The sequence below is a fragment of the Rhinolophus ferrumequinum genome, chromosome 27 (genome assembly GCF_004115265.2).
Source record: "Rhinolophus ferrumequinum isolate MPI-CBG mRhiFer1 chromosome 27, mRhiFer1_v1.p, whole genome shotgun sequence".
Taxonomy (NCBI): Eukaryota; Metazoa; Chordata; class Mammalia; order Chiroptera; family Rhinolophidae; genus Rhinolophus; species Rhinolophus ferrumequinum.
In genome coordinates, this window is record NC_046310.1 from 6,302,089 (window position 1) to 6,329,851 (window position 27,763).

Sequence of the window (27,763 nt, forward strand, 5' to 3'; positions counted from 1 at the left end):
CTCCTCATTTTGATGGTGATATGGTGATTAATTTTAGATATTAATATTTTGAATTTATATTTCTCTCAAATTGATGGATTACAAAAACACTTAAAAATCTATACTTTGGAAAGTATTTTATGAGCATCATTAATTTTGTTTTCTAGTAAACACTTAAAATGATATTCAGAACACAGGAGCTGCCTATTTTCTGCATTCTGAGAAAATGCCTCGTATTTGAGGATGCACAGCAGTCTTATTTAGAGGAACGCTGTAGTGCTGTGACTTTTGGCTATTTTTCACATTTATGGTCTAAGCCAGAGCAAATCTAATTTATGAGAGGCATGGGGAATATTTAAAATGTGAAAAGTAAATAAGCCTTGGTATTACATAGTATTATACAATTTTGTTGTTGTTGTTGTTGTTGTAAATGATTTGGGTTTATTTCTTTGTTGTAAGACTTCATTTTTAAATTAACAATGTAAACTATGTTTTTTCTTTGATAAATTGTGTTTGACAATCACTACCACAACTTTCCAGTTTAAAAAACAAAACAAAGCAAAACTCCTGCCTATACACCTGTCACTAAAAACATTGTCAACATAGAAGTATACTTACAAAGAATATAGATATACAAATCTTCCCAGAAATATATTTGGAGGAAAATGGGATTCTATATTTGTATATTTATATCTATATTATAGACAATTAAATCACAAATTTTATTGGAAAATGTCTGGTTTTGTGCTCCATTTTTAATCTCAACAAGTAGCATTTTCCATACAGTCACATGACCTTTCTATAGATTTTTAGGAAATCTCCACCCTTAAGTGAACACATAACTCTTCCTTAGATTACTCCAATTGTACTTTTACTAACAATTATCTATACAAGTACAAAGGGATGGTTTCTCCACCTGACTCTGTTTGCTCACCAACTTCTTTTATATTTTTATATTGCAAAAACTCTAAAAGATTTTTAAATATTGCATATATTTTTCTCTTTATTTTTTTTCCTCAGATTTTCAGAAAGATGTCCAAAATAGGCAGAAAAGATTTGTAACTCAACGTTTTCCACAGGCATCTGTATTAAAAGTTTACTAACTCCTTTTTACAATTTAACAGGATTATTAGCCTCTTAGCAGTGTTTTGTATTTAAAAATGCAATTACATTTTTACGATTCACTATAAAAGAATTGAAAGTTATTTTAAAATATTAGCATTGTTATAGCAGCTCCTGCTCCAGCAAAATAAATGAAATGTAGTTTTCTTGATTTTTCCCACTAAGTATGACTCAACAAACACCTGGGGATTATATATAAAAGAAACCTAAGGAGACTTTAAAAGTGGTAGAGGAGAAAGTAGACTACGTGGGGGTATTGAAACCCTAGCAATGACAGGTCATGAGTCCCTGGTTTTTCTTTTTGCGTCATATGAGTATATCTCAGAACTGGAGCCTCAGACCAGAAACACCAGTGGATGTAGGTGAAAAAAAGAAAGAAAAGGAAAAAAAAAACAGCAACAAAAACAAACAAACCAAAAAAAAACACCTTAATAAGAGTCTGCTTTCTAGCCAAAGGATCAAGAAAAGGGTTACCTAGCACGACAGAAAACTTTAGATAATCATCTTTCTATCCCAGATAGACACTGCAGAAAAACACTCTGTCTTCCCCCCCGCCCCGCCTCCCCAGCAGAGGCCAAATGGGACTTTAGACTTCTACCCTTGCCAGGCTGTAATGAGGGACCCAACCCACAGGCCATGTGGAGGTAAAAGTGACTTGCCAATCAAATTTTTCATTTATCATTAATATGAAAATGTTGCTTTTTGCCTGTCAAACTTTAACTTTAAATGTATTGCCTGATAATGGGTAAAGAAATATCCATTTTAATGTTTTTAGAAGACAACTAGTCTTCTAAATAAATATAATATATATTTATTTCTCCCCTGGCAAGGTGAGAATTGAGTTTGTACAACTCTGTGCCCTTCCCCTGCCTGGTGGCTGGCACAGGCAGGAAAGACTGAAGATCTTCTTACAACCGATGTAGCAGGAGTACTCTTCCCACAGCCTTTGACGAAAGGAGACTAAACACCATCACTGCTCTCACAGTATGTTCTCTCCATTCCAATGTACATGCTACACATTACATGCTCTCCTTACCCTTTGCTGACCACTAAACTATTGTATGTGTCTATGAGGTTTTGTTGCTTGCTTTCTTTGTTAGATTATATATTTTTCTGAAAATGCATTTTGTCATCACATATCGTATCCAGACTTTTCTCCACATGCGGCTATGAAAGACATAAAATTACTAGCAGGGTGAAATGTGTTATATGTATCTGAAAACCACTGACCTACCATAACATTTGTTTTGCCCTTAACTCTGGGGGGAAAATCATGACATTTTAAGAAAAAGCTTTCTTTAAGACATTGTAAACCTTATTTCAGGAAAAATACGTATGCTATGAAATTGATTTACTATTTAAAACTCATTTTATTTTGGACATTTTTATAAAAAGATTGACAATTTGTATTCACTGTCGCTAAAAATGTATCTGAAAAACAGAAACCTTGGCCTTGCCTTTTTACTTCCTGTTACTTGAAATGAAGCAGTATATGAAGTTGTAATTTATTGCAAGTTCAGATAATTAATTGGAGAGCTGGCATAATTCATGCTTCATGTCATAATTCATGTTTGAGCTGATGTTTAAGGTAGAGGTTTTGTCATCGTAAAGAAATCTCAGTGAAATGATTGCTTAAATGTTTTTAAAAGTTATCCAAAAGCAGATTAATTTTTCATTAGCAGGTCACTATTCTTTTGGTATTTGTTCTTCCTCATGGACATTGAACTTACTGGTCTGTCTGGACCAAGAAGAACAATTTGCAGATTCTTTCCGTTGGTTTTATTGAGAAACGTTTTCTTTTAAGTTTTACTTCTTAATTCCACTCAATCTTATCATATATATATATATATATATATATATATATATATATATATATATATATATTTTAACAAATTGATATCCTGGTATACAAACCTATAACTTCACAATAGTACAAATACCAAAATTTACTAAGAGGCAGTGTTCCTTACACTATTTTAGTTGTGTTACAAATTTTACTTCTTCAAAAATCTACAGAGTCAGTATTACTAGACCTATGCTCATAACTAAAATGACTGTACATCATTGAGATTAAGAACTTGCTAAAGTTCATAGAGCTTTGAATTTTGTGAATTGAACTGGTGAGGATGGAATTTGAAACTTCATCTATCCAACGCCTACATCCATTTTCTTTGGAAAAACTAACAGTTACCTTCCCCAAATATTTAAATTCATGTATGAAATGCATATATTTTCCACTTATCCAAAATAATTACTTTTTACATTATAAATGCAAAAAAATAGAGACATTCATACTTCTATTTCATTTTTTTTTTTTTTTTTTAGAGAGAATCAGAGTAGCTATTTTATTTTAGCTCATTTGCTTCTGTTTCTTGGCTTCTTTACTTTGATCAGTAGTTGCCAAATCTGTATCATTATTTTTATATCTGTGAGCGTACAAGCATGTGGTATATTCCTATTAAATTAATTCCTGTTAAATTAATTACCTTGAGAATAAGGCAGTGACAATATAATTGAATTCTGTGATATTTTCCTTAAATTTTAAAATAAAACCCTATCTATTATACTACAGAAAATATGTTAAAACCGTATAAGAAAAAATTAAAGAAATTTCAGTAATTTCATAGCCCTAAAAAATAACATATTTTAAGAATTAGAATTATATGTCTCTAGCCACACCAGACCATTTTTTAAAATATTCTCGAAATCTAGTAAAACCTCTTTGTTTGTCATCCCTCTGTGTCCCATTGTTTCTGGGTGACCCAGCAAGAATTTGTTTACAATATTTGCTCTTTCTCATCTGTGCTCATCAACTCTCATCTGTGAATTGCCAACTTTCCCTTGAAATCCCAGACCCCTGCTTCCCTGTCCTTAGTCCAGAATGGCACAGAAACCTCAACAAGCCCAATATGTTCTTAGGTCTCTTATGCTTATGGCACCCTTGCATGTACATACATAACAAATTTGGACATTTTTTCCTGTTAATCCCTGTTCATTTGATTATGATCCCAGCTAGAAGAACTTTGAAAAGGTGGGAAGAGAATTACTTTTTGCAGCTCCACCTTAGTGTAGCGCCAGGGTCATGGTAAGTGCCCTATCTTGTTGAATAAGTACAGGAAAAATGCCTTCCTTATGATTGGAAGAGCACCGTCATTGCAGAAAACAGGCATAATATTTGTGGATGAAAAAGGGGCTCTGTAATAAATCTGACAACCCCAATGACAGAAGGAAACCTCACAGAGGAATCTGATCATAAATTCCTAACTGGGCAGGTTATTAAAAAAAAATGTGTGTGTGTGTGTGTGTGTGTGTGCACGCGTGTGTATTCTTATAACCCCACCTCCATCTTATTTGATTTAATGATATAGTCAAGAGGCTACCCTTACAATGAATTCTTATTGCTTTACAGGGACGGGCAGTGTTTTGTTGCAATCATGCTAATTTGTGTTCTCTAATCTGAGTTTGGCAGCTCATACAAAACACAACGGTCATTAACGGTGCCTCTCAGAAATCCTTCATGTAAACCTTTTACAGAAATCATATTTGTGATTGTGCTTTCATGTGCATTGATTCCTTCTGCTAAATTCCTAGCCTCATCCAAAAATTCTTCCCAAGCTTTTTAAAAACGCCCCTACTGTTAAATTTAAAAAAAGAAGTGTGTTGATGTATCAAGGGTCAGGAGGCGAAAGAGTGGATTCTCTTCGCTGCCAACTGCTTAGCATTCAGCTGCTTTCAAAACACTAGCTTTAGAGCTACTGTCATGCAGGCATTAGGGACATTTCCCTTTTTATTGGCCAAATGGAAAAGAGCATCATTTGTGTGATGTGGAAGCTATAACAGAAAAAGACGTTTAAAAGAGCCAATTTTATATATAACAGTTCCACATAATAAAATTATGGGAAACTAGTATTGATTATCACTGGCATTTCTTAAGGTCAGTATGATTTTACAGATGTAATTAGAAGGTTATTGCTATTAAAGATTGGCAAGTCAATTTATGATTTTTATGCTGGATGTGTTCACAGTAGATTGGTGCTTGGGTATTATATTTTGTTTTAATATTCTGTTCTGTTTGCAAATTTCAGTGAATATTGATAAAATTAAAATTCTAAGCCAACAAGTATAGTATTGTGAAAAGTAATTTAATAGTAGTCTTTAGGTCTCAGACAAGCAACTTTATTCAGTGTAAATTAGCAGATAAATATCAGTCTTTTCCACAACTGCATAATCTAATCTTGGCAAATTTTTTATGCTGCTTCTCCATTGATATTGAGCCCCAAATAGCTAATATCAACAGAAGTAGCTTCTATATTTTCCGGGAATGAAATATTCATATTTAATTTTAAAGAAATCATGGTAGTTCATATATGTTAAATACACTCAGTACATTTCTGTATTCACATAGATTTTATATACTAAGAGAGGTCAGTGACAATATGGCAGCGATGTAAGCATTATTTAAATAGAATTTGTTGCTATCATTCTTGTTTTCCATTGTTTTTTATGAGATGGGCAGGGATAAAATTGTAATAAGTATTGTTACAGAAAAGTAAACATCACGTGGACACCCTTAATGATAGATGCTTGCAAGCCAGAATTTTTAGCAGGCGAACATACAACTCTAATCAACTAATAGAGGTGCCTTAGTGCCAACAAAAACATTTCCAAAGTAATATTCTGGCTGAGCTGGTTATAGCCCATTTGTGTGTTCTGTAAAATAACTATTTCTAGAGGGGCTGAGTTGCATTAAAAACTAATGATCGTGCCTATTTCTTTTAAAGACTTCCAAAGGTTATGATAGGAAGAAGATATTTATGTTCTGTGAAGGCTTCGGGTAGAATGCAGCATTTAGTTGAATACAACAATATTCTTATTTAATATAATCATCAGACATCTGGATGGAGACCTTAGATACCTTTAGGTAAAACGCTCTCATGAGAACCATCCCTGACAGCATATTTTCAATTCGGCACTTCATTGCATTCTTTTCCCAAAATTTAATGAATGCCTGGGTTAGCTGCAACTGAGGTGAATCTTATCTTCGGGAAAGGAAAACAAAAAACAAAAACAAAAAAACTGCACCCATAAGTTTCCAATTTATGTACAATCATTAGATCCTTAGTACCTTCTCAGGTTACCCCGACGTCAGGATATTCTATATCAGTCATGATGTACTAGATTCTATTGTTAGAAAGCAAGCAAATAAACCAAGTAATGAACCCTAAGTCTTGGTAGGTTTAGGTGACAAAATTTCTTTTTAGTTCATGCCCTTGTTTACCCCAGTAAGCTGGAGGGGAGGTGTGGGGAATGGGGATTCCAACCATCGTTTTTGATCCAAGTCCCAGAAGGATGGACCCAGACATGCTCACCCTTTCTTGGTCAAAGTAAGCCACATGGATGGCCACCCTGACTGTAAAAGACACCGATGAATGGAACCTTATCCTGTGCCCTGGCAAGAGACACTGAGGATTTGTCTTCATATCTAATGGCTAAGATGTACAGTGTGGCCCTTAAGTGTCCAGAGATGACTTCCTTTACTGAAAGGGCCCTTATCACCACACGACAGGATTAATTCAGTACTGTCTTTATGGATTTTGACCAAAACATTATAGAAATTATAACAGTGTTCATGTATCATTACAATACAAACCAAATGGGGTGAGTGGAAATGAAAGATCTCAGATCTGAAATCAACATTTATGATTCCCACACAAATTACACTTTTTGGATATACACCACAGAAAGTGTAATGTTTTATCTCATTTTTCTATTTAAAAAAACATAAGAGAAGAATTTTAGATTATTGATTAGCTCTTGAAATTAAGATAACAATTTGCTGTAGTTACTAATAATACTAGTTTTCATTAAATAATTGACTTAGTTGATGGCTTGATCAGTTCTGATCTCAGTTTGGTGATACTCCCAGAGAGTTTGTCCTTTCCTTTGGTTGTTGCATGAGAGAGAAGACTAAATGGGATGGCAGAGTGTTCTGTCCAACTGAAATGTTAGAAGGTGAACCGTGACTATAAACTTAATGGAGGTCAACAGACCAAGGTAATAAAAGGCACCAGAGGGCTGAAGAAAGCTCCCTGGAAGCTCACCCACAGTCTTCCAAGGTCTGTGAATCAAAGGGAAGAGAAAACATATTCAAAATGAGTTAGATTGGTAATATTCATACCAAAGAATAGTGATACATTGAGTAGACGAGTTGTGCTACATAAGTGGCTGCCCCACTTGTATTTTTTTTTCATGTAAAAAACTTTTTATAGCCTTTGAATTGCACTTAATCCTTCCCCATTTTATCTTGTTTGGTAATCTTTGAGCCCTTGAGATCAGAGGTTTTCTTATATTCTACTAATAAGATTTCCGGCAATAATAGACAATAAATAGTGATCATAGTGATCATTAATAATCATTAAAGTAGTGCTATAAACTGATTTCAGAAAATGAGATAAATCTGTTAAAGTTCTTTTAAAACCATACCTGCCATTTTTCTACTTTGCCCTAATCTACCTTAAAAGTCGTTTTGCCGCTGGAGAAATTGCTAATCAAGTTGAATTTGGCTATCAAAATATGTTGTCAACAATAATTATTGTAAAACAACAACAATCACCACCACCCATTTTTTCTTTTGCTTGTTGTTTTTAAAATTCTTCCACACCTCCATAATATCCTTGAAGTTTTACAAGTTCCCACTGTAAAGTGAATGCAGAAAGGAATCATTAGCGTGATGAAAATAAATTAATTCTCTCTTTTCTCAATTTCCCTTAGAAAATGAAAAAAAAAAATTGCCTTAGTTTTTTTTTTTTTCGGTTTTTAAATAAATCTACATTCATATCCTATGCATAATGAAATCGTTTTTATGAGTATGTCTTTCCTCAGGAGAAAAACAAATCAGTGAGAGCTGTTTAAGTGGCTTATTTTTTCCTCTCCATTAGTTGGTTTTAGAATATACACTCCAATTAAATAAATTATAACTATAGCTTCTCCTCCTTGTAGCACATGACAGATTATTACAAGCAAGAAGCATTGCAATGTAGTGACACCAGCTAAACTACCAAGTGAACTTTTCAAATGAAAACATTCAGCTAGATTATGTATTTATGAATAAAAAATAAATTTGCTTTTCAGGGAGTTTGGCCGCTGGAAAGTAAATAACCTTGCAGTTGAGAGAAGACATTTCCTTGGCTCCCCTCTGCCTCTTGCCCCTGAATTCTTCCGCAACATAAGACTTTTGGGACGTCGACCTACCCTTCAGCAAATCACTGAAAACCTTATCAAGAAATATGGGACCCATTTCTTGCTATCTGCTACTCTGGGAGGTACGACTCTTTGACAATACTTGTGCCTGTGTGTGCTTGTGTGTGCAAACTGTATAAATCAAGGAGTGTTGATGAATCTGGACAGCTGCAGTTTGAATAGTTCTAGAATTCATTAAGTTATTCAGCACATTTATGGAGTTATTACTAAATGCCTCGGAGGGTGTTCACAGCAGTGAGGTGGATGAATATCAGTTTCCACCTGAGAGCTATTTACAACCTAATAGCATGCATTAAATATGGGCAGAGTTATTACACAACATAATGCAAGGAGATGTGCTAAATTGTGTTTAAAAAATGAAGAATAGGCAATCAGATTTCATTTGGGAGTCATCACTTCTGGTTACAGAAAGCGGGAAAGGTTTTCTGGAGTAGATGCTGATGGTCTAAAATTACCTTTTTTAGCACCATTTTAGTATTTCTGATTGTGGTTGATATATGCTATGAAAAGAGTGCTACATATCAATTATGATGCATAATGTGAAAGTAAAGGTTAATACTATAACTTCTTCCTCAATCAATGTATAAATTTGTAAAAATTAAGAAAGCTAGGATTTAACATCATCCGATACATGTTTTATTTCGGTGATATATATAACTCAGTCTTTTCAATACACTTCAATGATATTCTGAGCGGTAATATAGGAAAAAGAAGACATTTTCCTAAAACTTAATTCCCAGAATTGCCTTGTATTTAATTGTGTGTATGACTTCAAATATTGTGCAACCATTCCATTTAGAAATGGACGTTACTCTTTCCTGGAATGAACAGCGTTGGATAAGATTGAATAGGGAAACCATGAAAACAGTGATTCTCTGCTCCCTTGTCAGCTTCTCAGTCAGTTTCTGGGAGACAGACAGGCTGATTCGCACCCATGCTGAGGTGACAGGAACGACCACCCACCGCTCTTTATTTTCTCAGTCTTGGAAGATGACTCTTTCCTTTTCCTGCCAGGCCAGTCTGTCAGCAAGTCATGTCAGTTTATTACTCCAGAATATATATCGAACTCTTTCCTGACTTCTACCCGGAAATCCCCAAAGTAAACACCCTGTTTCTCCCAGAATAGTCCTACAGTCCATCCTCCACACAGATCTTCTAAAAACTCGAATCAGGTCAAAGCGTTTTGTTTTCATTCAAATCTATCACTCTCCACTTGAAATAATATCCAAGCGTCTTGCTATGGCTTATAAGGCGCTGTATGAATGATCTCACAATGGCCTTCATCTCACCTCATCTTTTCTCTACCCTCATCATCCTCTATGTGTCAGCCACAAATGATCTTCACATTTTTCTGCTCCAATTTTACGTTCTCAGAGAGGCCTTTCCTGACCATCTTATCAGCAACAGTGCCTGGTGGACCACAGATATTCTCTACCACGTCATGATCTTACTTTGCATTCCTTCTAGTGCTTATTATTATGTGAAAATGTTTCCTTTGTTTCCTGGTGTGTCTGTCATTCCTGTACACTGTCCTGAAAACAGGGACCTTGATTGTATTTGCCCCCATAGTTACAATAGTGCTTGGCATACGATAGGTTCTCATTAAGTATTTGTTAAATGAATAAATAAGTGAAACTACATGTTGCTGGGAGGTGGAGATTGTCCAGTTCACTAAATAAATCTCAAAAGTATGATATATACTGAAGATAATGGAGATCTAATTCAAGAAGCAGACTACATGAAAAAAGCAAATCCAGGGAGACAAACGGGTCAGTTAAACAAATACAGATTCAGAATTGGAGAGAATCAGGCCACCAGCAAGACCAGGGAGCAGGGCATGGAGAGGGTAGGAAAGGGTAGGTCCCTGGGCACTTTGAGAAGTCTGCCGTGTCACCTTAAGGAATTAAAAGGTGAAAGACCTCAGTGGTTCAGGCACAGAGAAAAGCCTTGCCCTGAATACATACTATCTTTCCATTACCTTCCATCATAAATGAGTAACACTAAAATAATAAGACAAAGAGATCTGACAAACCTGGTGTTGAATACTGACTATGCCACCCCCCTTTATTATTATTTTTTTTTTACCAATTGTGAAGGTTTAAAAACTATGAATTACTCTGATACTTAGGTTCTTTGAGGAGAAAGATTGAGTGAAACACCTGTGTGACAGAGTCTCTGGAAGATTGGCATAAATGGCGGACAATGTTGTTACGGTAGCATGGACAGCCAAAAAAAATAACAAAGTATCCCAATACTTATGAAATGTATTCTGTGACAGCTATGTCTATTTGGCTTAGTAATGTCAATTGCAATGAATGCAATAACATCTGAAGTAAAAGTAAAAAATGATTTCTGTAACTTCTCACTTAAAAAAAATCCAGTGGTTTTGAAACACATAAAAGGCTTCATTACCATTGTATCAACAATGTTGGATACCTAGAAGAATTTCAAAACATAACGTATATCTTCCAAAGAAGAAAGGAAGGGACAGAGGGAAGGCAGAGAGGTCAAAGAGGAGAGACGACATCATGGACATTTTTGTTCTTTAGTATGAAAATTATGGTCACCTTTCGATTTGTTTCATTGTTTTGGCATTATGGATGCCACATTGTGGCCTTAATATTAGTTTTTGTTCTGCAGGTTTTCTGTGAAATTAAATCACTTCTTCAGGTTGACTATTCTAATGACTGCAAAATGCTCTCTCAAAATTGCTTTACTTTAATTATTTAGAAGTGTTATTCAAGCTTTTTTTCGTTTTAAGGGGATGGGTAGAATTGCCACACTCTCACTCACCTTCTAATCTCTGAGTATTTCTGGGATTTAATGTTCCTGGTATTTTTCTATTGGAATTAATTTTCTTCTCTAAATGTTACTTATATTTCTCTTCAGGAATATCCGTTGAGTGATGTTAATACTTTAGCTAAAATGCATGAAATTATTTAAGTAGCTGAAGGATATAAACTATTTGCAATTAATGTGTATACCAGGTTGGTTTCAGGCAATTTTTAAATTATTGCCGTTGTAATTACAGTAAACCTTTTTTGTTTCTAGAAGTGTATTTCAGCTTCATATGTTTTACCTGATTGAACATGAAATTGTATTCCTCCTTTTTAAAAAAAAATGAGATTGGTGGTATTTAACTTGAGCTAATCCTCTCTCTCTCCTTAATTAACTAAGACTAAGGCACAAGTCTAATACTAACACATTGAAGATGTCATGTACATAAGCAAACATTTTCAACAAAAAGCCAGTAATTTTATAAATAGGTGCTTCCTAACTAGATTTTCAACTAAGTTTAAACATTATTTTAAAACAAGTTCCGTGCAAAATACTACCAGCGTTAAAGTAATGAAAGGAAATAAATAAATAAATAAATAAATAAATAAATAAATAAATAAATAAATAATGCCCTTCTCCCCCACCCCCACCGCTCTGAGTTATTTCCTAGGTCATATTGATTTAGACATAAAACTTTGGAGAGCATATTTGAAGCCTTCAGTGGGATATCGTATGATAAATAAAGCCAGTGATTGAATTATCTTCCTATAGGGACAAATAAATTACAAAAAAACTTCTTCGTTATATATAATTTTCCCCATTTATTTCATCTTATAGCTTCCAGGCTATTTATCAATAAATTCAGCCTGCTTCTCTTTGGATAATGATATGTAAACACCATCACTGTTTAAATAGCTAAATAAGCTACTCAATTTGCAGAATCAATCTGGAAAAAGATTGTACTCCGAGGATATATTGACTTTTTAGCTATGGAATATATTTCATGATGGTTTTTATATTTTACTTATAATAAATATATGACAAATCCTGAACTGAAAGTACATCTGTGTAATGAATATAAAAGTACAAAAAAAGAAAAAAATGAGTGAATAGAGAAAAAAAAACAAACTAAAATTTTGGGGCTTACTAGGGAGAGAGAGGGTGTTTACTAAAAAATACAAGACTTGAATTCTGGATCAATTGAAAAGGACCAAAAATTTTATTTAAAAATGTATACAAGTGTTATAACAAAACATTTCTAGTGATTTGAAACATGAGCTGATCGTCATCTCCAGAATTACACAGACTTGCTCAACCACCCATACACGTCTCCCTGAGCCACTCACCGTGACAGGAGCCCATGCGTGTCCTGTAGGAGGCTCATCTGTAAAGCCCAAGGCTGGGAGCCGCCGAGGGAGGTGTGCGCTCTCTCCTGACAGTACATCCAGGGAGAAAGAGCAGAAACAGGCAGGGCTCCCCACGCCCGCCCCTTCCGGACACTACCTGGCCGTTAACTTTGCCCCTTCCTGGGCAGAGTCAGCGATGTAGGGACCATGAGCAGAGTTTAGGGAAATACCTTCCCATGAAAAGGAATGCATGAAAAGGTACGCTTTTCCTGATAGACATATTGATTAAAATCGGACCAACATTTATTCAAGGAGCCAATCAATAATATACTGATTTGTTGATTCACATTTTTTGTTTGTTTCATTTTGAGCAACAGAAAAACAAATCCAGTTGGCCCACTGGTGATGAATGCAGGGTTTTAAATCATAATTAAAATTTTCGTGGAAATAATTACTATATTTTTATTTGTGAGTGTTTTTGAAAAAAAATTTTGACAGTGCTTCATATGAGAATGTATCTTCTGATTACCATATTGTTCATCTTAAGCATTTTGTCAGATATTTAATTTTGCTTACATTTAGAACATATTTTCACTATAGATATAATGAAAAAAATGCATGATTGATGACCAAAGCAGTATTAACTTACTAGAGTAGTTATTTAAAATAAAGAATATGACTTCTATGACGACACAGTGTATAAATAACTAAGCCTGCAAAATAGTTTATTTGGCCTGAAAGTGTTACCATATATTATTTGTGTGTTTCTCTCTTTCAAAGAAAGAGCAGAAGTCAGAGGTCGGGTAGTAAGACACCTGTGGTTGGAATATCAATTAATTTTTTCTATTTTCTTGCATCCCCAAAAATATAAGAAATCTAAATATCCTCATTTAATTTCGGAAATACTCAATTCACACTTATCTCCATGTGAATTACATTCTGTATGAAGTATCCACAAAACAGTTTTTAATTCTATGTCATACACCACCTTCTTTCAAAATTCAACTTCTGTCTTTCTCATTTTCACCTTGTCTCAATTTAGGAAGTAAAAAAAAAAAATCCCTTTATTCATTTTAACTGGAACATAGTTAAGGAAATAAATGTGCCAATAATATTTGCAATTTATTTCAGAAGCAAATATGAATACTTATTGAGAGTGCATGGAACTATTTCCTCTATTAGAATGATTACTCTGTTTTAAGAAAAAAAGCTGGAAGGGAAAAAAATATATTTCATGATGCTTCATATCCCAGGGAATCATTAAAATAATCGCACTGAAGGGGAAAAAGACTGCCATACTGGTTTTTAAAACTAAATATTTACTCATACTACTTAATATTAATTATATTGGTTCTGCTCTGTCTCTCTCTTTTTTTTCTCTCTCTCTCTGTGTCACTCTTTCTTATGTTTCTCTGATAAAGTGAACATTTTGAAATTAAAGCAATAATTGTTAATTAACTTTTAATTGTTTATAAAAGTTAGCTATTAAAATGACTTGAAACTATACATTTAAATACTGAAGATAACAGAGAAGAAAATGAGATTAAAATTGTTATGTCAGTTGATCTTAATAATTTCCCTTGGCAACTAAATCAAAAGATAAAAGTTAACTTTTAAAATGTTATAAATTTGGTTATATTTTTCTTATTCTTCTTTATAGCACTTTGCTAAGGTAGATAAATCCCTGCACATGTGTTTCACAAAAATGTACTGAATTACCTATAACAGTTAAACTCCCCAGACCTTCCTTAAAGGAACACACAGGTCACTGATAAAGACAGACATTTAACTGGTAATAAGTTTTACCATGATTTATGGCCTCATTACTCGAGTGTGGTCCATGGTCCAGCAGTATCTGCATCACCTTGGAGCTTGTTAGAAATGCAGAATCTCAGATTCTATCTCAGATTCATGAATCAGAATCTACACCTTAACAAGATCTCCAGGTGATGTATATGCACATTAAGTTAGAACAGCACTGTTTAGAGTTTCTCCGTACATTCAGACTGTTGTTAAGTGTTCCAGGAATCTCCCTTCTGAGAATTAATTTTACCAACATAATAGCAGGATCCTGTTAACTATGCATCACAAAGTTGTTCATTACAGCATTGTTTGTAAACAGCTCCAAAACAGAAGTAACTTAATTGTGTTTCACTCAGGGTAGATTCATTCCATCTAACATTGAAACTACTTATTTCCAATCCCACTTTGTTCATGTCATTTTTTCACAAAGGATGTTATGTGGCATCTAGGCAATTTTGTTGAGACATTTTTCAGACTTTTTTTGGGGGTAACCGTTAATAATGACAAGATCAGTTGCTTTTCTTTAGAGTGTTTTGCAAGACATATTATGTGTCTTTTCCAACCTGTGTAAGTCTAGTTATTCCTTCCCATAATATCTCTCAGATGCCAATTGGTATTAAGCCAACATGTCTGTTTTTTATTGTCTTTATATATTTGTCTCTGCTTCTTGTTAGAAGTCTATTTTTTCTAAAAAATTTCCCCCTTATGTCTATTTGTTTCTAAAACACTGTCTTATTTTCTGTAACACTCTATTAGTGGAAAGATAGATATCATCAGGACGCATGCAGTTTAACATGTTATGGAAGGAAGATCATTAGTAGTGAAAGCAAAGCAAACCCTGTGAGAAGTGAAATATAATTTCAAAAGGACAGTAATACCCAAAAGATGGTAAGACTTTAGTACAAGGGATCTGCCATTACCAAAAATAGAGTAACATTTTTGAGTTAAAAGGATACATCAAATATAAAACCTACAATTACATTTAAGCTATGTTTGCAATGGTTATTTCTGTGAGAAGGATTTCTCCTTAAACAGCAGCAGTCCTTTGTAAATAAAGCTGACGCAAAAGCAAAACCGACATGCACAATAAGATCTTCCAGTGGAAGGAAGTTAAATGATCAGGAAGACATGTGCCATAAATGCACCTTTTTTTTCTAGGTGGAATGGTAAACATTATAGGTCAGCAGACTAACCCAAGGGCAGTGGTGATAAAAAACTAAACTAAATTAAAAATAAATAAATAAAATACAGTAAAATACAGCCAACCTATAAGAGTTAGCTTCGTTGCAGGGGGTAAAACAAACTGAAATCTCAGTTGATTATAATTGCATGGTTGTGTCTCTGTAATATAAAGTGTTTTGACTGTGGTTGTCCTGTGAATTCTGCCCTGGCTGTCTCCTCATTCTGGGAATCAAGCTGGGAATCAAGCTGAAGAAGGCCCTCTTTGGGACACGCTGTCTTTCTGGCAGAGGGGAAAAGCAAAAGAACAGCTGTAACTTTGCCAAGAGTCTCAAAACTTGCCCTAGATCCTGCCATATCTGGTTTGCACGTATTCAACTGATCTACGTATCTTCCTTTCCAAAACCAGGTTAAAGGAATTCATCCATGGACCACTCATAGTTCTTCTCTACAATGGACCTTAATCCAAATGATGATGGTGGAAAAAAATAATACAATCTGCCACCTCATCATTACTGAATTATCCCTAGGATTCTTTAGCTCATTCTCTTATCCATTGTTTCTTTATCGTACCTTTTGTAACTATAGAAATGAGAATGCAAATGAAGAAAATCCAAGTGAAAAGTGTGAAATAATAGTATGAAAGTTCTTTCATTTCTGTTCTTCCTGGACACAACATAGATGACTTGAAATTCAGAACAGAAACATACATCATTGTAAGATCCACAACACAGCAAATGTACTTAATCCTTTCCTATGAATTGATCATAGGATAACATTAAAGTCATATTTTTTTTGTTTGTTTTCTTGTCCTGTTTCTCATACTCTATGAAAGCATCCTTCACTATGTGCATTTAATGTCCATCAACTATCACAGTATTTTAGTTGTCAAAGACACAGCTGCTTGATTTCTATGTGAGATAATCATGTTTTTTATATCCATGTCATTTATCCTTTTAACTTTCTAACAAACTCAGATGTTGAACGGTTTTCAAAATCACATTTAGTTTTTCCAAAATAGCTGGATGCCCTTTGGAACTCATGCCATGCTTTTGAACTACAGCTGGCTTAAAAGAAATATGAATGCAAATGATATTTGAACAACAATTTTTCAGTTGATTGAATAATATCTCAGTTTTCAAACCTGAATATTTTTATTTACATAGAATTCTAGTGTACTTTTATAATCGAATACTTGAGAGAGATTTACAATTACAGTTGAGAGAGCATTGTTTCTTAAGACTGTACGAAACATAAAAAATATGAACACCATAGATATCACAAAAGCATTGCAGTTGTGTATAATTAAAAAAATAAACAGCCTCCTTCCTTCCCCTCTCCCCGAAAAAGTTTCTTTTAGAGGAAAAGAAATAGGCTTATTTACCACTGATATTGAGTGGCCCTGTCAAAGTGTCTGGTCTATTGTTAAGTAAGGGTTTAAAACAAGGTATTCATAAAACTTAAAGGAACGATTGTGCTGATTTGAATGGCGTCACTTGCTTCAATGGCAGGAAGACTTTTACACACATAGACCAATGTTCCACTGTGGAGAAGAACCATAAGCGATTCGTGACTGAATAATTTTTATCTGGTTATTGGAAGGGATAACCAACTACTGTCTTTAATAAACCCATATATCTCGACTGCAAGATCCACTAGCAAACAATTTTGACTAAGTTTGTGTTCCTGTAGTGAAGTTCAATATCTATGAAATGCTTACTTGTGAACATTTAAAACCTCCTCATTTACTGTTAGGCCCTAAGAAGGAAGAAAAGGAGAGGAAACCAACATTTATTGTACACGCAATACTTAGGTGTTCTGCCAGGCTGTCGAATGGAATTACATTGTTTCATCTTCTCAACCAGTGGAGAGGAGGATGTTGCCTGTTTTGGAGATGGGGATGCTAAGGACAGGTGGGCCGTCACCAAAGCCCCACAGCCATCAAGTGGAGGGACTTAGCTCTCATACTCCTGACCCCAAAACTCATGCTTTCCTTTCTCTCATGATATCACAGTTTCTTCAAATTAAAAAATAAAAAGGAGAAACAGTATAATTAGTAATAAAAGTGTGTTAAGATGTACAATTGTTCATTTTTTCTTGTTGTCTATAATATATATTCTCAATAAAGGAAGGCCAACCTATTTATCTGTGTTTATCAGTTTACAAACAAATGTGGAGTCTTTGAAAAGCAAAGGAAATATTTTTTAAATCTTGAGTAGATAGACAATGAACACTCCTCTTATTCTTGCTGGTGATTATGGGCCATTATTTCTCCTTAAACATAATATTTGTTTTTATCATTCGTATTGTAACAGAGGACCTCTCTGAAATAGTGATTTCTAGCTCTTGTTAGGTGTCATTTTCCAACTGTATCACGGATCAGTCTAACATTTGCAAAATATTTTTTAAATACAATTAGTTTTAATTCACTTTTTAAATATGCATGTGCTACTCTATATTTGGGTGAGTTACAGTTCCACTGAGGTCCTACTAACAAATAAATTTTTTGGAATATTTCACCTGAAGAATTATAAAGGGATACAGAACTTAAAGGGCTATTTTTGGGAGATATTTATTTTCTGTATGTGAATGCAAACTGTAGGACTGGGGTTAATGAATTTGTAAAAGAAGTAGAAAGGCAGGCTTCTCTTCATCACAATTAGGACAGAATAGCTAAAATTACTAGCAATTTCCAGATATGGGAAGAGTTGCTGTATGCAGTACTAAACACTTGTGGTGAAAATAAAAGAGAATGACAGCATGTTAACAACTTTTGAATTCTTACTCCATTCTAGTGATGTTCTAAACCCGTTACAGATATTATCAGTTGCATGCTTGTAGCTGCTCTTTGTGGAAAGAATACTCTGCTCATGTTATATAAGAGTAATCTGAGTCAAATTACACAATTCAAGGTCATCCAGTTACTAAATAGAAGCCAGCATTAGAACCCAAATCTGTTTGGCATTAGTAGTTGGTACACGTACATCTAAACTGTAATAATAAATTCTAATTTTTTCTTTATTCCCGCACGTCATAACCCAATTAAAGAATACATTCTAGGGGTCTGATTTTCTCTTCTCAGCAACATGTAGTTTTGCAATTAATGGTGGACTCCTCCAGTAATGGGAAAATTCACTACTATGCAAAGAGAGACATAGCAAGGAGGAGTCTCTTCACATGCAGATATCTTTCTTGCATCCCCAGAAGGCAAAACTAGTGTCCAATATTCTTTTTGAACCAATTATATTGAATTTTATATATTACTAAATTGGATAAAATATTTGATATTTTTTTTTTTGAACTCAACTTCTATATAGAAGAATCCAGAAAACACTATGAATGCAGTGAGGCTGAACTTGTCTTTTTAGATGTGTTTTCTAAATGGAATTATCTGAGATTATCAAATCATACATAATTTCATTTGTTATAATATGAAAGTCATGAGCTTACTCATTAAGAAAATTGAATTATAGATAAATACCGTGTTTCCCTGAAAATAAGACCTAGCCAGACCAGGTATTATATTATATTATATTATATTATATTATATTATATTATATTATATTATATTACCTGGTATTATATTATCTTATATAAGACCCAGTATTACCTTATATTATAATATATTATATTAAATTATGTTATTATACCTGGTATTATATTATAGTAAAATAGAAACGGGTCTTAAATTAATTTTTACTCCAAGTGACTCATTAGAGCTGATTGTCTGGCTAGGTCTTATTTTCAGGGAAACGTATGATATGTTTTAAATGTGAGCCAAGCATAGAATGAGTTTCAATCACCTGTGCCATTATGATTTTTTCTTAAATGAAAATTTTCAAACATGCTCAAATAGAGAAAGTTGTACAATAAGAGCCCATACACCCATATGTAACCGTATGTCCTGTAGAAAATCACACTACCACTAACAGTCCTACTTACAGTTGGGCTACACAATGAAGTTTGTTGATTTTTGTACTTTTATTTACCCTCAGAATATATTCCAAAAATGGATTTCATTAGTTTTACAAACAATATACATTTAGTAGATTTAGCCTCTCCTTTTAATTTTTAGAGATTATTTTTCTATTTGATTTAATTTTATTTTTATAAATAAAACCTTTTTTTAGGTGTTCCCTCCATCCTGTCACCTCTTTCTTTTAGCTAAATGTTGATATAAGTTTTTGGTTAATCCTTCCAGTGTTGTTTCATTTGTTTTCATTCACAAATTAAATATAGATGTAGATATATAGATATAGATATATTTATAGATAGATATATTTGTATCTTCTTAATAAAAATAAGTGCCACTTGTAAGCATTCTCTTATTTCCTTTGCTTTGATCATATTGGTGTGTAGAAATCATCCTCATGTTTTTATGGCTGCACAGTATTGTGCTATGTGGGTGTAACATAGTTTATTCCTACTGGTTAGGTATTTGTGTTGTTTCAAATACTAACAATAAAGCCACATGGGAAATCTTTTGCATGTTTTAGCCAGTGTTCGTTCCTTTGGGAAAGATTCTTAAAAGTAGGATTGCTGAGTCAGTTGCTACTGTCGCCTAATTTCTCTTTATAGTTCTATTATTTTGCATTATCATCAGGAATATATCAGAAGGCCTGTTTCCTTCCAGCTTGCCAGCAGTCTTGCCAAAGTTGTCAAACTTTTGGATTTTGGCAAATTCCATAATTGTGATATTATCAATATACTTTTAATTTTTATTTCTTATTATTTTAACCTATCTATCTTGTGTGTTTTCTGCTTTGTGAAAAGTGTCACCATTAAAACAACTTTGAGAGTTTTAGTCTTTAGAGCTCTCTAGTGTTTTTCTTTTTCTCATCTAATAAGTTTTGGTCTGAATTCTATAATATCTGATATCACAATTAACTTTGCTTCCTTTTTATTTACGTTTACCAAGATGTCTTTGTCATTTTACTTTTAACTTGACTTAAAAAGCGTGCCTCCGGCTGTCTTAGTCCCTCTGGATTGCTAACAAAATACCACTGAGTTTATAAACAGCAGATATGTATTTCTCACCCTTCTGGAGGCTGGAGTCTGACATCAAGGTGCCAGCATCGTCACCTGAGGGCCCCCATATGGATTGCAGACTTCTTATATTTTCACTTGGCTGAAAGGGCAAAGGATCACTCTGAAACCTCTTTTTAAAAGGTGGTTATTCCATTGGTGAGGGCTCTGCTCTCATGAGCTACGCACCATCCAAAGGCTCCACTTCCTAATCCTCATCATTTTTGGGGGGAGTTAGGAATTTAACATGAATTTCGGAGAGACACAAGCATCCAGACCCTAGCCCTTGCATATGCCCTAGAGCTGCATTATGAGTTCCTAGAATATCACAGCACCGTTGTTCTCTCTACATCCGTGGACAGAATGTTTGTTTGCTACTCTTTCACAACTCAGCACCTGAGCAAACTTTTTCTCAGATTCGTTGGTCTTTGTGAGATGCATTCACTCTAATAAAGAGGAACTGTCACTTTAAGAGAGCGGATCCAGGAGCTTGGAGGTCTGTGCACGGAGCTGGGCCTCCTGTTCCTCTACAGGCCTGATTTCCGGTTACACGCTGTGTTTCCAACTTCCGGTGGTGTGGGTACATCTAGCAGCCGTCTTAGGCCGCTGCAACCGGGGAGCCAGGATTTTCTTCTTTTTTTTGGTGGAATACCTGGAATGTTACTTGTCCAGTTGACAGCTCAAGTTTCCGCATTCCTTGATCCTCTCTTTCCGGAGGTAAATAACTATTGGGGATTTGTTTGTTTTTATCGTAATCAACCTATGTATTCTCTTATCTTATTGCTTTCAGATGTTTCCATTGAAAGCTATTTATCATGCACACAACTTATGGCTGTTGATAGTTTGACCCACTCACTTGTATTTTTCAGGGCTATTTTTATTTCTCTTCAGCTGTTTCTAGTTAGTCTCTGTGATTTCCAGTATGCACGTTGGGGTCCAAATACAAAGGGAGGATGTGCTTTTCAGAAATAATATTGTTGACACCTTATGTCTGATGTCAGTTGACCTTACTTCTTGCAGAAATGTATGAGCTTGGATAGTCACCTCGGCTATGTCATTTGAAAATTGGTATTAGTTGGAGAAGAAATGTAGACTATTCTTGTACTAGAAAATCGTATTTGGTATTTTGTAAAACTGGCTTTTCAATTTGTAAGAGGGCACAAAGCCACCCGGACAGATGGATTCCTGAAAGAATAAGAACCAGCTTCATGATTGACAATTATGTGCTAGGTGACTATCCAAGAATACAGAAGTCTGCGGGTGGCTAGTTTTTAATGTTAAACTTAAATGACATTGATCTATATATATATGTTTTGTTAACATTTGAACATTGAAAACTGCAGCTTAGTTGTAATATACTTTAAATTTCACCCTTGAGAACCCATTGGCAGTACCTAAAGTGTCCTTGGAGGTTAATGATTTCCATAGAGTTTATTAACACACAGTATTTTAATATATGCCATATGTAGGCAACCTCTGAATTTAACATACATTCTTACATAACTGTAGATGCCTATATATGCATCTACATATATACACACACACACACACACACATACACGCGTACACACATTTTTTCTGCCTTTTTCTGCATTAAAGGTTTGATTGAAAACTGGTAATGTTTAGTAATATGCTTGGTCACGTTTCCATTTTCCATGCGATACGTGGCAACATTTCTGTGTAAATACAATTTTATAGTATGGATCTTTTGTATTATGCACTCCACATAACTTCATTTTACATATTTTCTTATCTTAATTTGCTTTTTGGCCACATGAGCATTAGGTAAGCTACATTATATGAGAAAGGTAATAAAATATAGAGAAATTGTTCTGCAAAAGCCAGCTGGTCAACATTGACTAAATATGCATGTACAGCTGTCAATACCCCAAGTACTTTTATAGGCACAGGGGAAATATTTGTGAACAACAAAAAAGTCTAATTTCATGCCCTTTTATTGTTTATCACTCTTTTGTTTCATTATGTCAGTAATTTTTTCTTCTTTCACCTGCAAATCATTGAAAAATCGATTTTAAGTGGAAAAAGGAATAATGCAAAATATTATTAATGCAGGAGAGGAGTCACTCACAATTTTTGTGGACAAGCGGAAGCTGAGCAAACGAGCAGAAGGAAGTGATTCCATCACCAATAGCTCTTCGGTCACTCTGGAGACTCTGCATCAGCTAGCTGCCTCCTATTTCATTGACAGGGACAGCACCCTCCGGAGACTTCATCACATTCAAATCGCATCCACTGCCATAAAGGTACGAATGGGGTTACCCCCAATTTATGTCATACCATTACTTTTCCTATCTCTGAAATCAATTTCTATTATTTGCATGTTTCACTGATTTAAATAATTGTGTTCCAAAAATATTTTCACATTCTTCCTTGTGGTGAGTTATGTAATACATTTAAGATGAAATTATGTGTATCCCGATGTATCTTTTTTAAATTGATAATTGGATCAAAGTTTTTCACAGTCAAATATTAACTGAAATACACTCAAAATGTGTCAGTGCATCCAGATAGGAACACAGACTCTCTCACAAAGTGTACATGGGTAAAAATCTTGTTTTAATAAGTGATTTATTTATTTTTAGTTTTATAATTTTTTTTATTTTTTGGTAAATCTTCATGTTTTAATTTATACATTTAAAAACATCCTGATAAGGGACTTTATTAGACTCAAAGAGGTCAGTGACACAAAAGTCATTAAGAAGCCTTGCTTTAAGCCGTATTTTTCCCCAATGTTTTTAAAATACAATTAAGTACAAGTCTGTGGTTATAAAATTCTAGAAGTCAAGATATACCATAATCTAGAATTAGTGGATAAACTCCATGTGTTCATGAAAATCCTTGACTTCTAACTATACTGAGGTTGACTTTACATAGTTGAGAAAAAAGGAGAATAACGTTTTTTTTAATTAGAGAGAGAGAGAGAGAGAAAGAGAGAGAAAGAGAGAGAGAGCACTCTAGCTTGTGGTTTCCGAAACAATAAACTTTTTGACATGTTTCTCTGGCAGTTTAGGTCACCTATTCTCTGTGTTTGGCCAACAGCCATTGCAAAACTCACAGGCCAAAGAGTCGGTACAGTGTGATCATGAGGTCATACACTAAGTTAACAAGCTCAAAATAAAATGTCAAGTACATTTCTTTGTGTTCCAACTTTAAAATCCTGTGTATTTTCTTTTGTCAGTTAATAGAAAATTTCGTACTTCAATACGTGGGAATGCTAGGTAAAGTGAGCCCAAGATATATCTTCTGTGCATGATATACAGGAGAGAATAAAAGGTGATACAGAAATATCCGTAGCTTAAGGGTAGCACAAGTTATACCACCCTTCAATATTGACATTTGATAAGGTAGGGAAAAAAAAGTTCTATAGATGTCAGTTACACACTTAGCATTAGTTTATTTCTGACTGTAGGACTTGCATTATATTCAGTAATCAAGTATATAAGTAGTGTTTATGATGTACAGATAAAAATGTAGCCAGCACGACAGAAGATGTTTTAGTTAATTTAAAAGTATTATTAGGTAGGCTATTGTTAGAGATATTTAGCTTGAGGTTGCTGAGGAGATAGAGATTTTTTCAGAAATCAATTTCGATGACAAAAACAAGAACTTAAAGTGCATCTTCTAATAGAAGACATCATTGTTGTAAGTGTGTTTATTATATGGCTATTGATTTTTTTGCTCAGCACTAAGTAGAATTATACAATAGAGTTTTTATACACATACTAAGAAAGAAAGATTCGTTGATAGTTCCTTTGAAGACTCAATGGGTATTTGTACTCTCTTCTCCCATGGGAAAGGTTGTATCACAAAAGTCACATGTTTCGATGGTGGAACCTACTGTATGCAGGCATTGTTCTTAGACCCTGGTGATACTACTAGGAGTGATAACGCTTCATGAGACATTATCTGGCTGCATGGTAGAAATGAGACCCAAAGAAAAAGTGATTTTTACGAGTGATCTAAGAACAGCTCTGGGGAAGAGAAAGGAGTAGCTTGGAATGTGGGAAGGTCAAACGTCTCACCTTGAGGGGGCTACAGGATATGCCCATCGTCCGTTACCTGTGGGAAGGGGTTCCAGAGCACATCGTGGACATATTTAAAGTGAGTGTGGAGTGGCTGGGGATGGAAAAGGGGGGGTTTAGATCCAGGAGAGGAAATGGAGAAAAGTATGAAATGATACAATGATGGATTGTACCGGCAAGTAGAGTCATGTGCCACCTAACGATGTTTCGGTCAACAAGGGACAGCGTTCCTGGGAGTGGTCCCTTACAATTATAACAGAGCAAAGCTTCCTATTGCCTAGGGAGGTGGTAGCCATCAGAAAGTTCTAGCACAACGCCTCACTCCCATGCTTGTGGAGATGCTGGTGTGGACAGACCTCCTGTGCTGCCAGTCGTATAAAAGTCGTATAAAATACTACTGTCATAGGTGATGCCATCTAGGCATACACTCCATGACCACAGGACAAAATGGCCTTCGCACACATTCGTCAGAACATCTCCGCCCTTTCGGTGGAGCCTGACTATACACATACCTTATGCTGTCCGTGAGGACAAAAGAACATGCTGCTGGTGACAACACGGCTAGGAAGATAGTCACAGAAGTACACAGGGGGTGCAAGACTGAGGTGGGGGTGTGGACAGGGGAGGCAACCAGACCTTTCATGATTTAATTTAGGACAGACTGGAGTTCTCTTCTGGGACAGTTGTAACGTCACGTGACTATGGTCCCGGCTCAGCTGCAGCCTGAAAACTCAGGGAAATGCTCTGTGCTGAGGTGTGGTGTCCTTGTGCGCTCAGATGTCGACAGGCGCTTTGCCTCATATGCACACTTTATGTGCCTGTGCCTTTTTCTCGGGAGAGTAGCCTTTATTCTCGCTGGTTATCAAATGTGTCCCTGCACAGTTAAAAGGTGTCTCTCCTCAATTATAAGAGTATAATTGCTTAGATGCAAATTAACAGGGTAAGAAGAGCTGAGTGGGTGGGAGTATGGTCTTGTAGGTGGAATCTAAAGCATTCGACTACTGAAATCCTTTAGATTTGAATATATAATTCAGTGCAAATTGTTGTAATATATTTGAAATCAAGAGCTTAAGTCCTTTACTAAATCCCTAAAGGTTCATGGGTGGCTTTTATATTTTAAAGATTCAAACTAAATGTAACAAGATGCACATTTTCTTTGATGAGGTAATACACTTTGTGTTTTAAATGCCAGATAGTAGGCATTTAATTTCTTGAACAAATTCACAGAATTTAGGAGACACAGTATTATTGTTAAAAAGAAAAGCCAAATGAGATCATTATCAGATAACAGCAAAAATATAATTAAATCTGCAAAAGCATGCCTGCTTTTGTCATGCTAATTCTTGCAAAACCACAAGAGTTGGACAAATTGTGTTAACTATAAGCCAGTTTCTAGAAAATGGAATAGAACAATTTATTGCTTTTATATCTTATAATTATGAATGTGAATGTAGATTGCAATTCATTAACACACATCTGTAAATAAATAATAGAATGGCTCAAATGCCTAGTTAATTAATTGTTATTCCAATTAATGGCCTTTATATCAAATATTATTTCTCAATATTTAGTACAATAATATGTCAAGAGTAATGTCTATAATTGGCCATTTTTTTCCAGAAAATTCAATCCAATTGACTCATTATCTAAAAGATCAAACTAACATTCTTTAGATTTACTTTAAAATAGTCTAAAAATCTTTAATATTATGTGATTGACAATGATGAGAAAATCAAAATACATTATACAAGTTAGGGAAAATTTAATCTGTCACCTGACGTGATATATGCATTTTTTAATATTTCCTTAATATTTTCAGTTTTAAAAATCAGATTAAATGCAGAGAGGAAAATTAAATCATTTCATTAAACATTGTTAAAACTTTTTAAAGAGCTCAGCTATGATTTCCTAAAATAAATTCTAATCTACTTATTGTATTTCTGACATTTTTCTAATATAGAAAAAATAAATTATTAAAATTATAATGTTTAGAATTTTTTTCCCAAAAATATTAGCAAAAAGCACAAATGGTAAATTTAAATTAACAGAAAAATCAATATTGCGGCTAAAAAAATCCATCTTCAAATGATGTTTTAGTGCTGCATAATTTACTTAAGTGTTTTGCAGGGGATGTTGAGAAGAGTGTCCTTAAAATCTTGTGCTTTCAGTTTTGTGCTGCCATTTTGTTTTTCCTCTTTGCTTTTCATTTTCATTAATTTCTAAAAATGTATCTTTACTTCATTCATGTTTCTTCCTTTTGTCCAGTATAGTGTAAAGGCAGTTAAGTATAATCTTCATTTATGGTGTAATATTTTTTTTTATTTCTACATATATAATTATAATTTCTATTTTCTGAAATTCCCAATTTTTTGTATATATTGCCTAACTTTTCTACTAGATATTTTCACATAGTCATTGTCATTATTTTAAAATTCCTATCTGGTGATTTCCATCTCTTACTCATATTTGAGTCTGCTTCCATTGTCTATTTTCTGTTTTGCTCATTGGGTTTACTTTTTCTTGCCTCATCACACTGTGTAGAAAAAAATGATAATAAAAACAAACAAACAAACAAATATGATTTCCTCTAAAAATAAACATATCCCTTCCTCTGTTAGGCTTTTGTTATGTGTCCCTAAGTCAGTCTAACTTGGAATTGAGGGAGCCATGTGCTTTCTTGAAAATTAACTTGATTTACTGACTTATGGCTTAAAACCATTGGAAGGCAGCATTGGTACTGGTGTTTTCCTCTTGGAAGGGTTTGGGGTCTGGCCCAGAGTGAGGTTCAGGAGATTACACTTCTTTACAGGCTGCTGACAGCTTTTGGAATCATGGGAAATCTCTTTCTGCTGCAAGGTTTGATTACCAATCTCTTGGGATCCTGCAGAATTATCTTTGCTTTCCAGTCTTGTCCTGGCTTTCCTCACACTGGGAGATCACTTTCCTCCTTGCTGCCTTATCCGTAGCCTTTGGAAGGTCAGTGCCGGGTACTTGGCAAAAGCCTGGAATGCCTCAGAGGCATGTTTCCCAGCTCTTCTTCTCCTCTTGCGCTCTGTACTTGATGAAAGCCAGAAGTGCCTTGGGCGGTTTCTCTCAATTCTCTTACCCTGCTCAAGCTTTTGGTGAATACAGTCTTGTGCTTGGGGAAACCCTGTGTGTTTTTCTCAGTTTTGCTGTTCACACCTTGCCTCCCATTTATTATTCCCATGTACTCAGTGAAGGCTCATG

The 27,763-nt window shown here is 34.6% G+C and overlaps 1 protein-coding gene across 5 annotated transcripts in view; it reads left to right on the top strand.

Moving 5' to 3' along the window:
* Window positions 1-27,763, top strand: part of BRINP3 (BMP/retinoic acid inducible neural specific 3) — a 263,548-nt gene that overhangs the window by 111,437 nt on the left and 124,348 nt on the right. For all 5 annotated transcript variants that reach the window (XM_033099868.1, XM_033099866.1, XM_033099870.1 and 2 more), the window contains 2 exons: window positions 8,233-8,423; window positions 22,566-22,756. In XM_033099868.1, coding sequence (XP_032955759.1) covers window positions 8,233-8,423; window positions 22,566-22,756 — 382 coding nt within the window. The remainder of the gene's footprint in view (window positions 1-8,232; window positions 8,424-22,565; window positions 22,757-27,763) is intronic.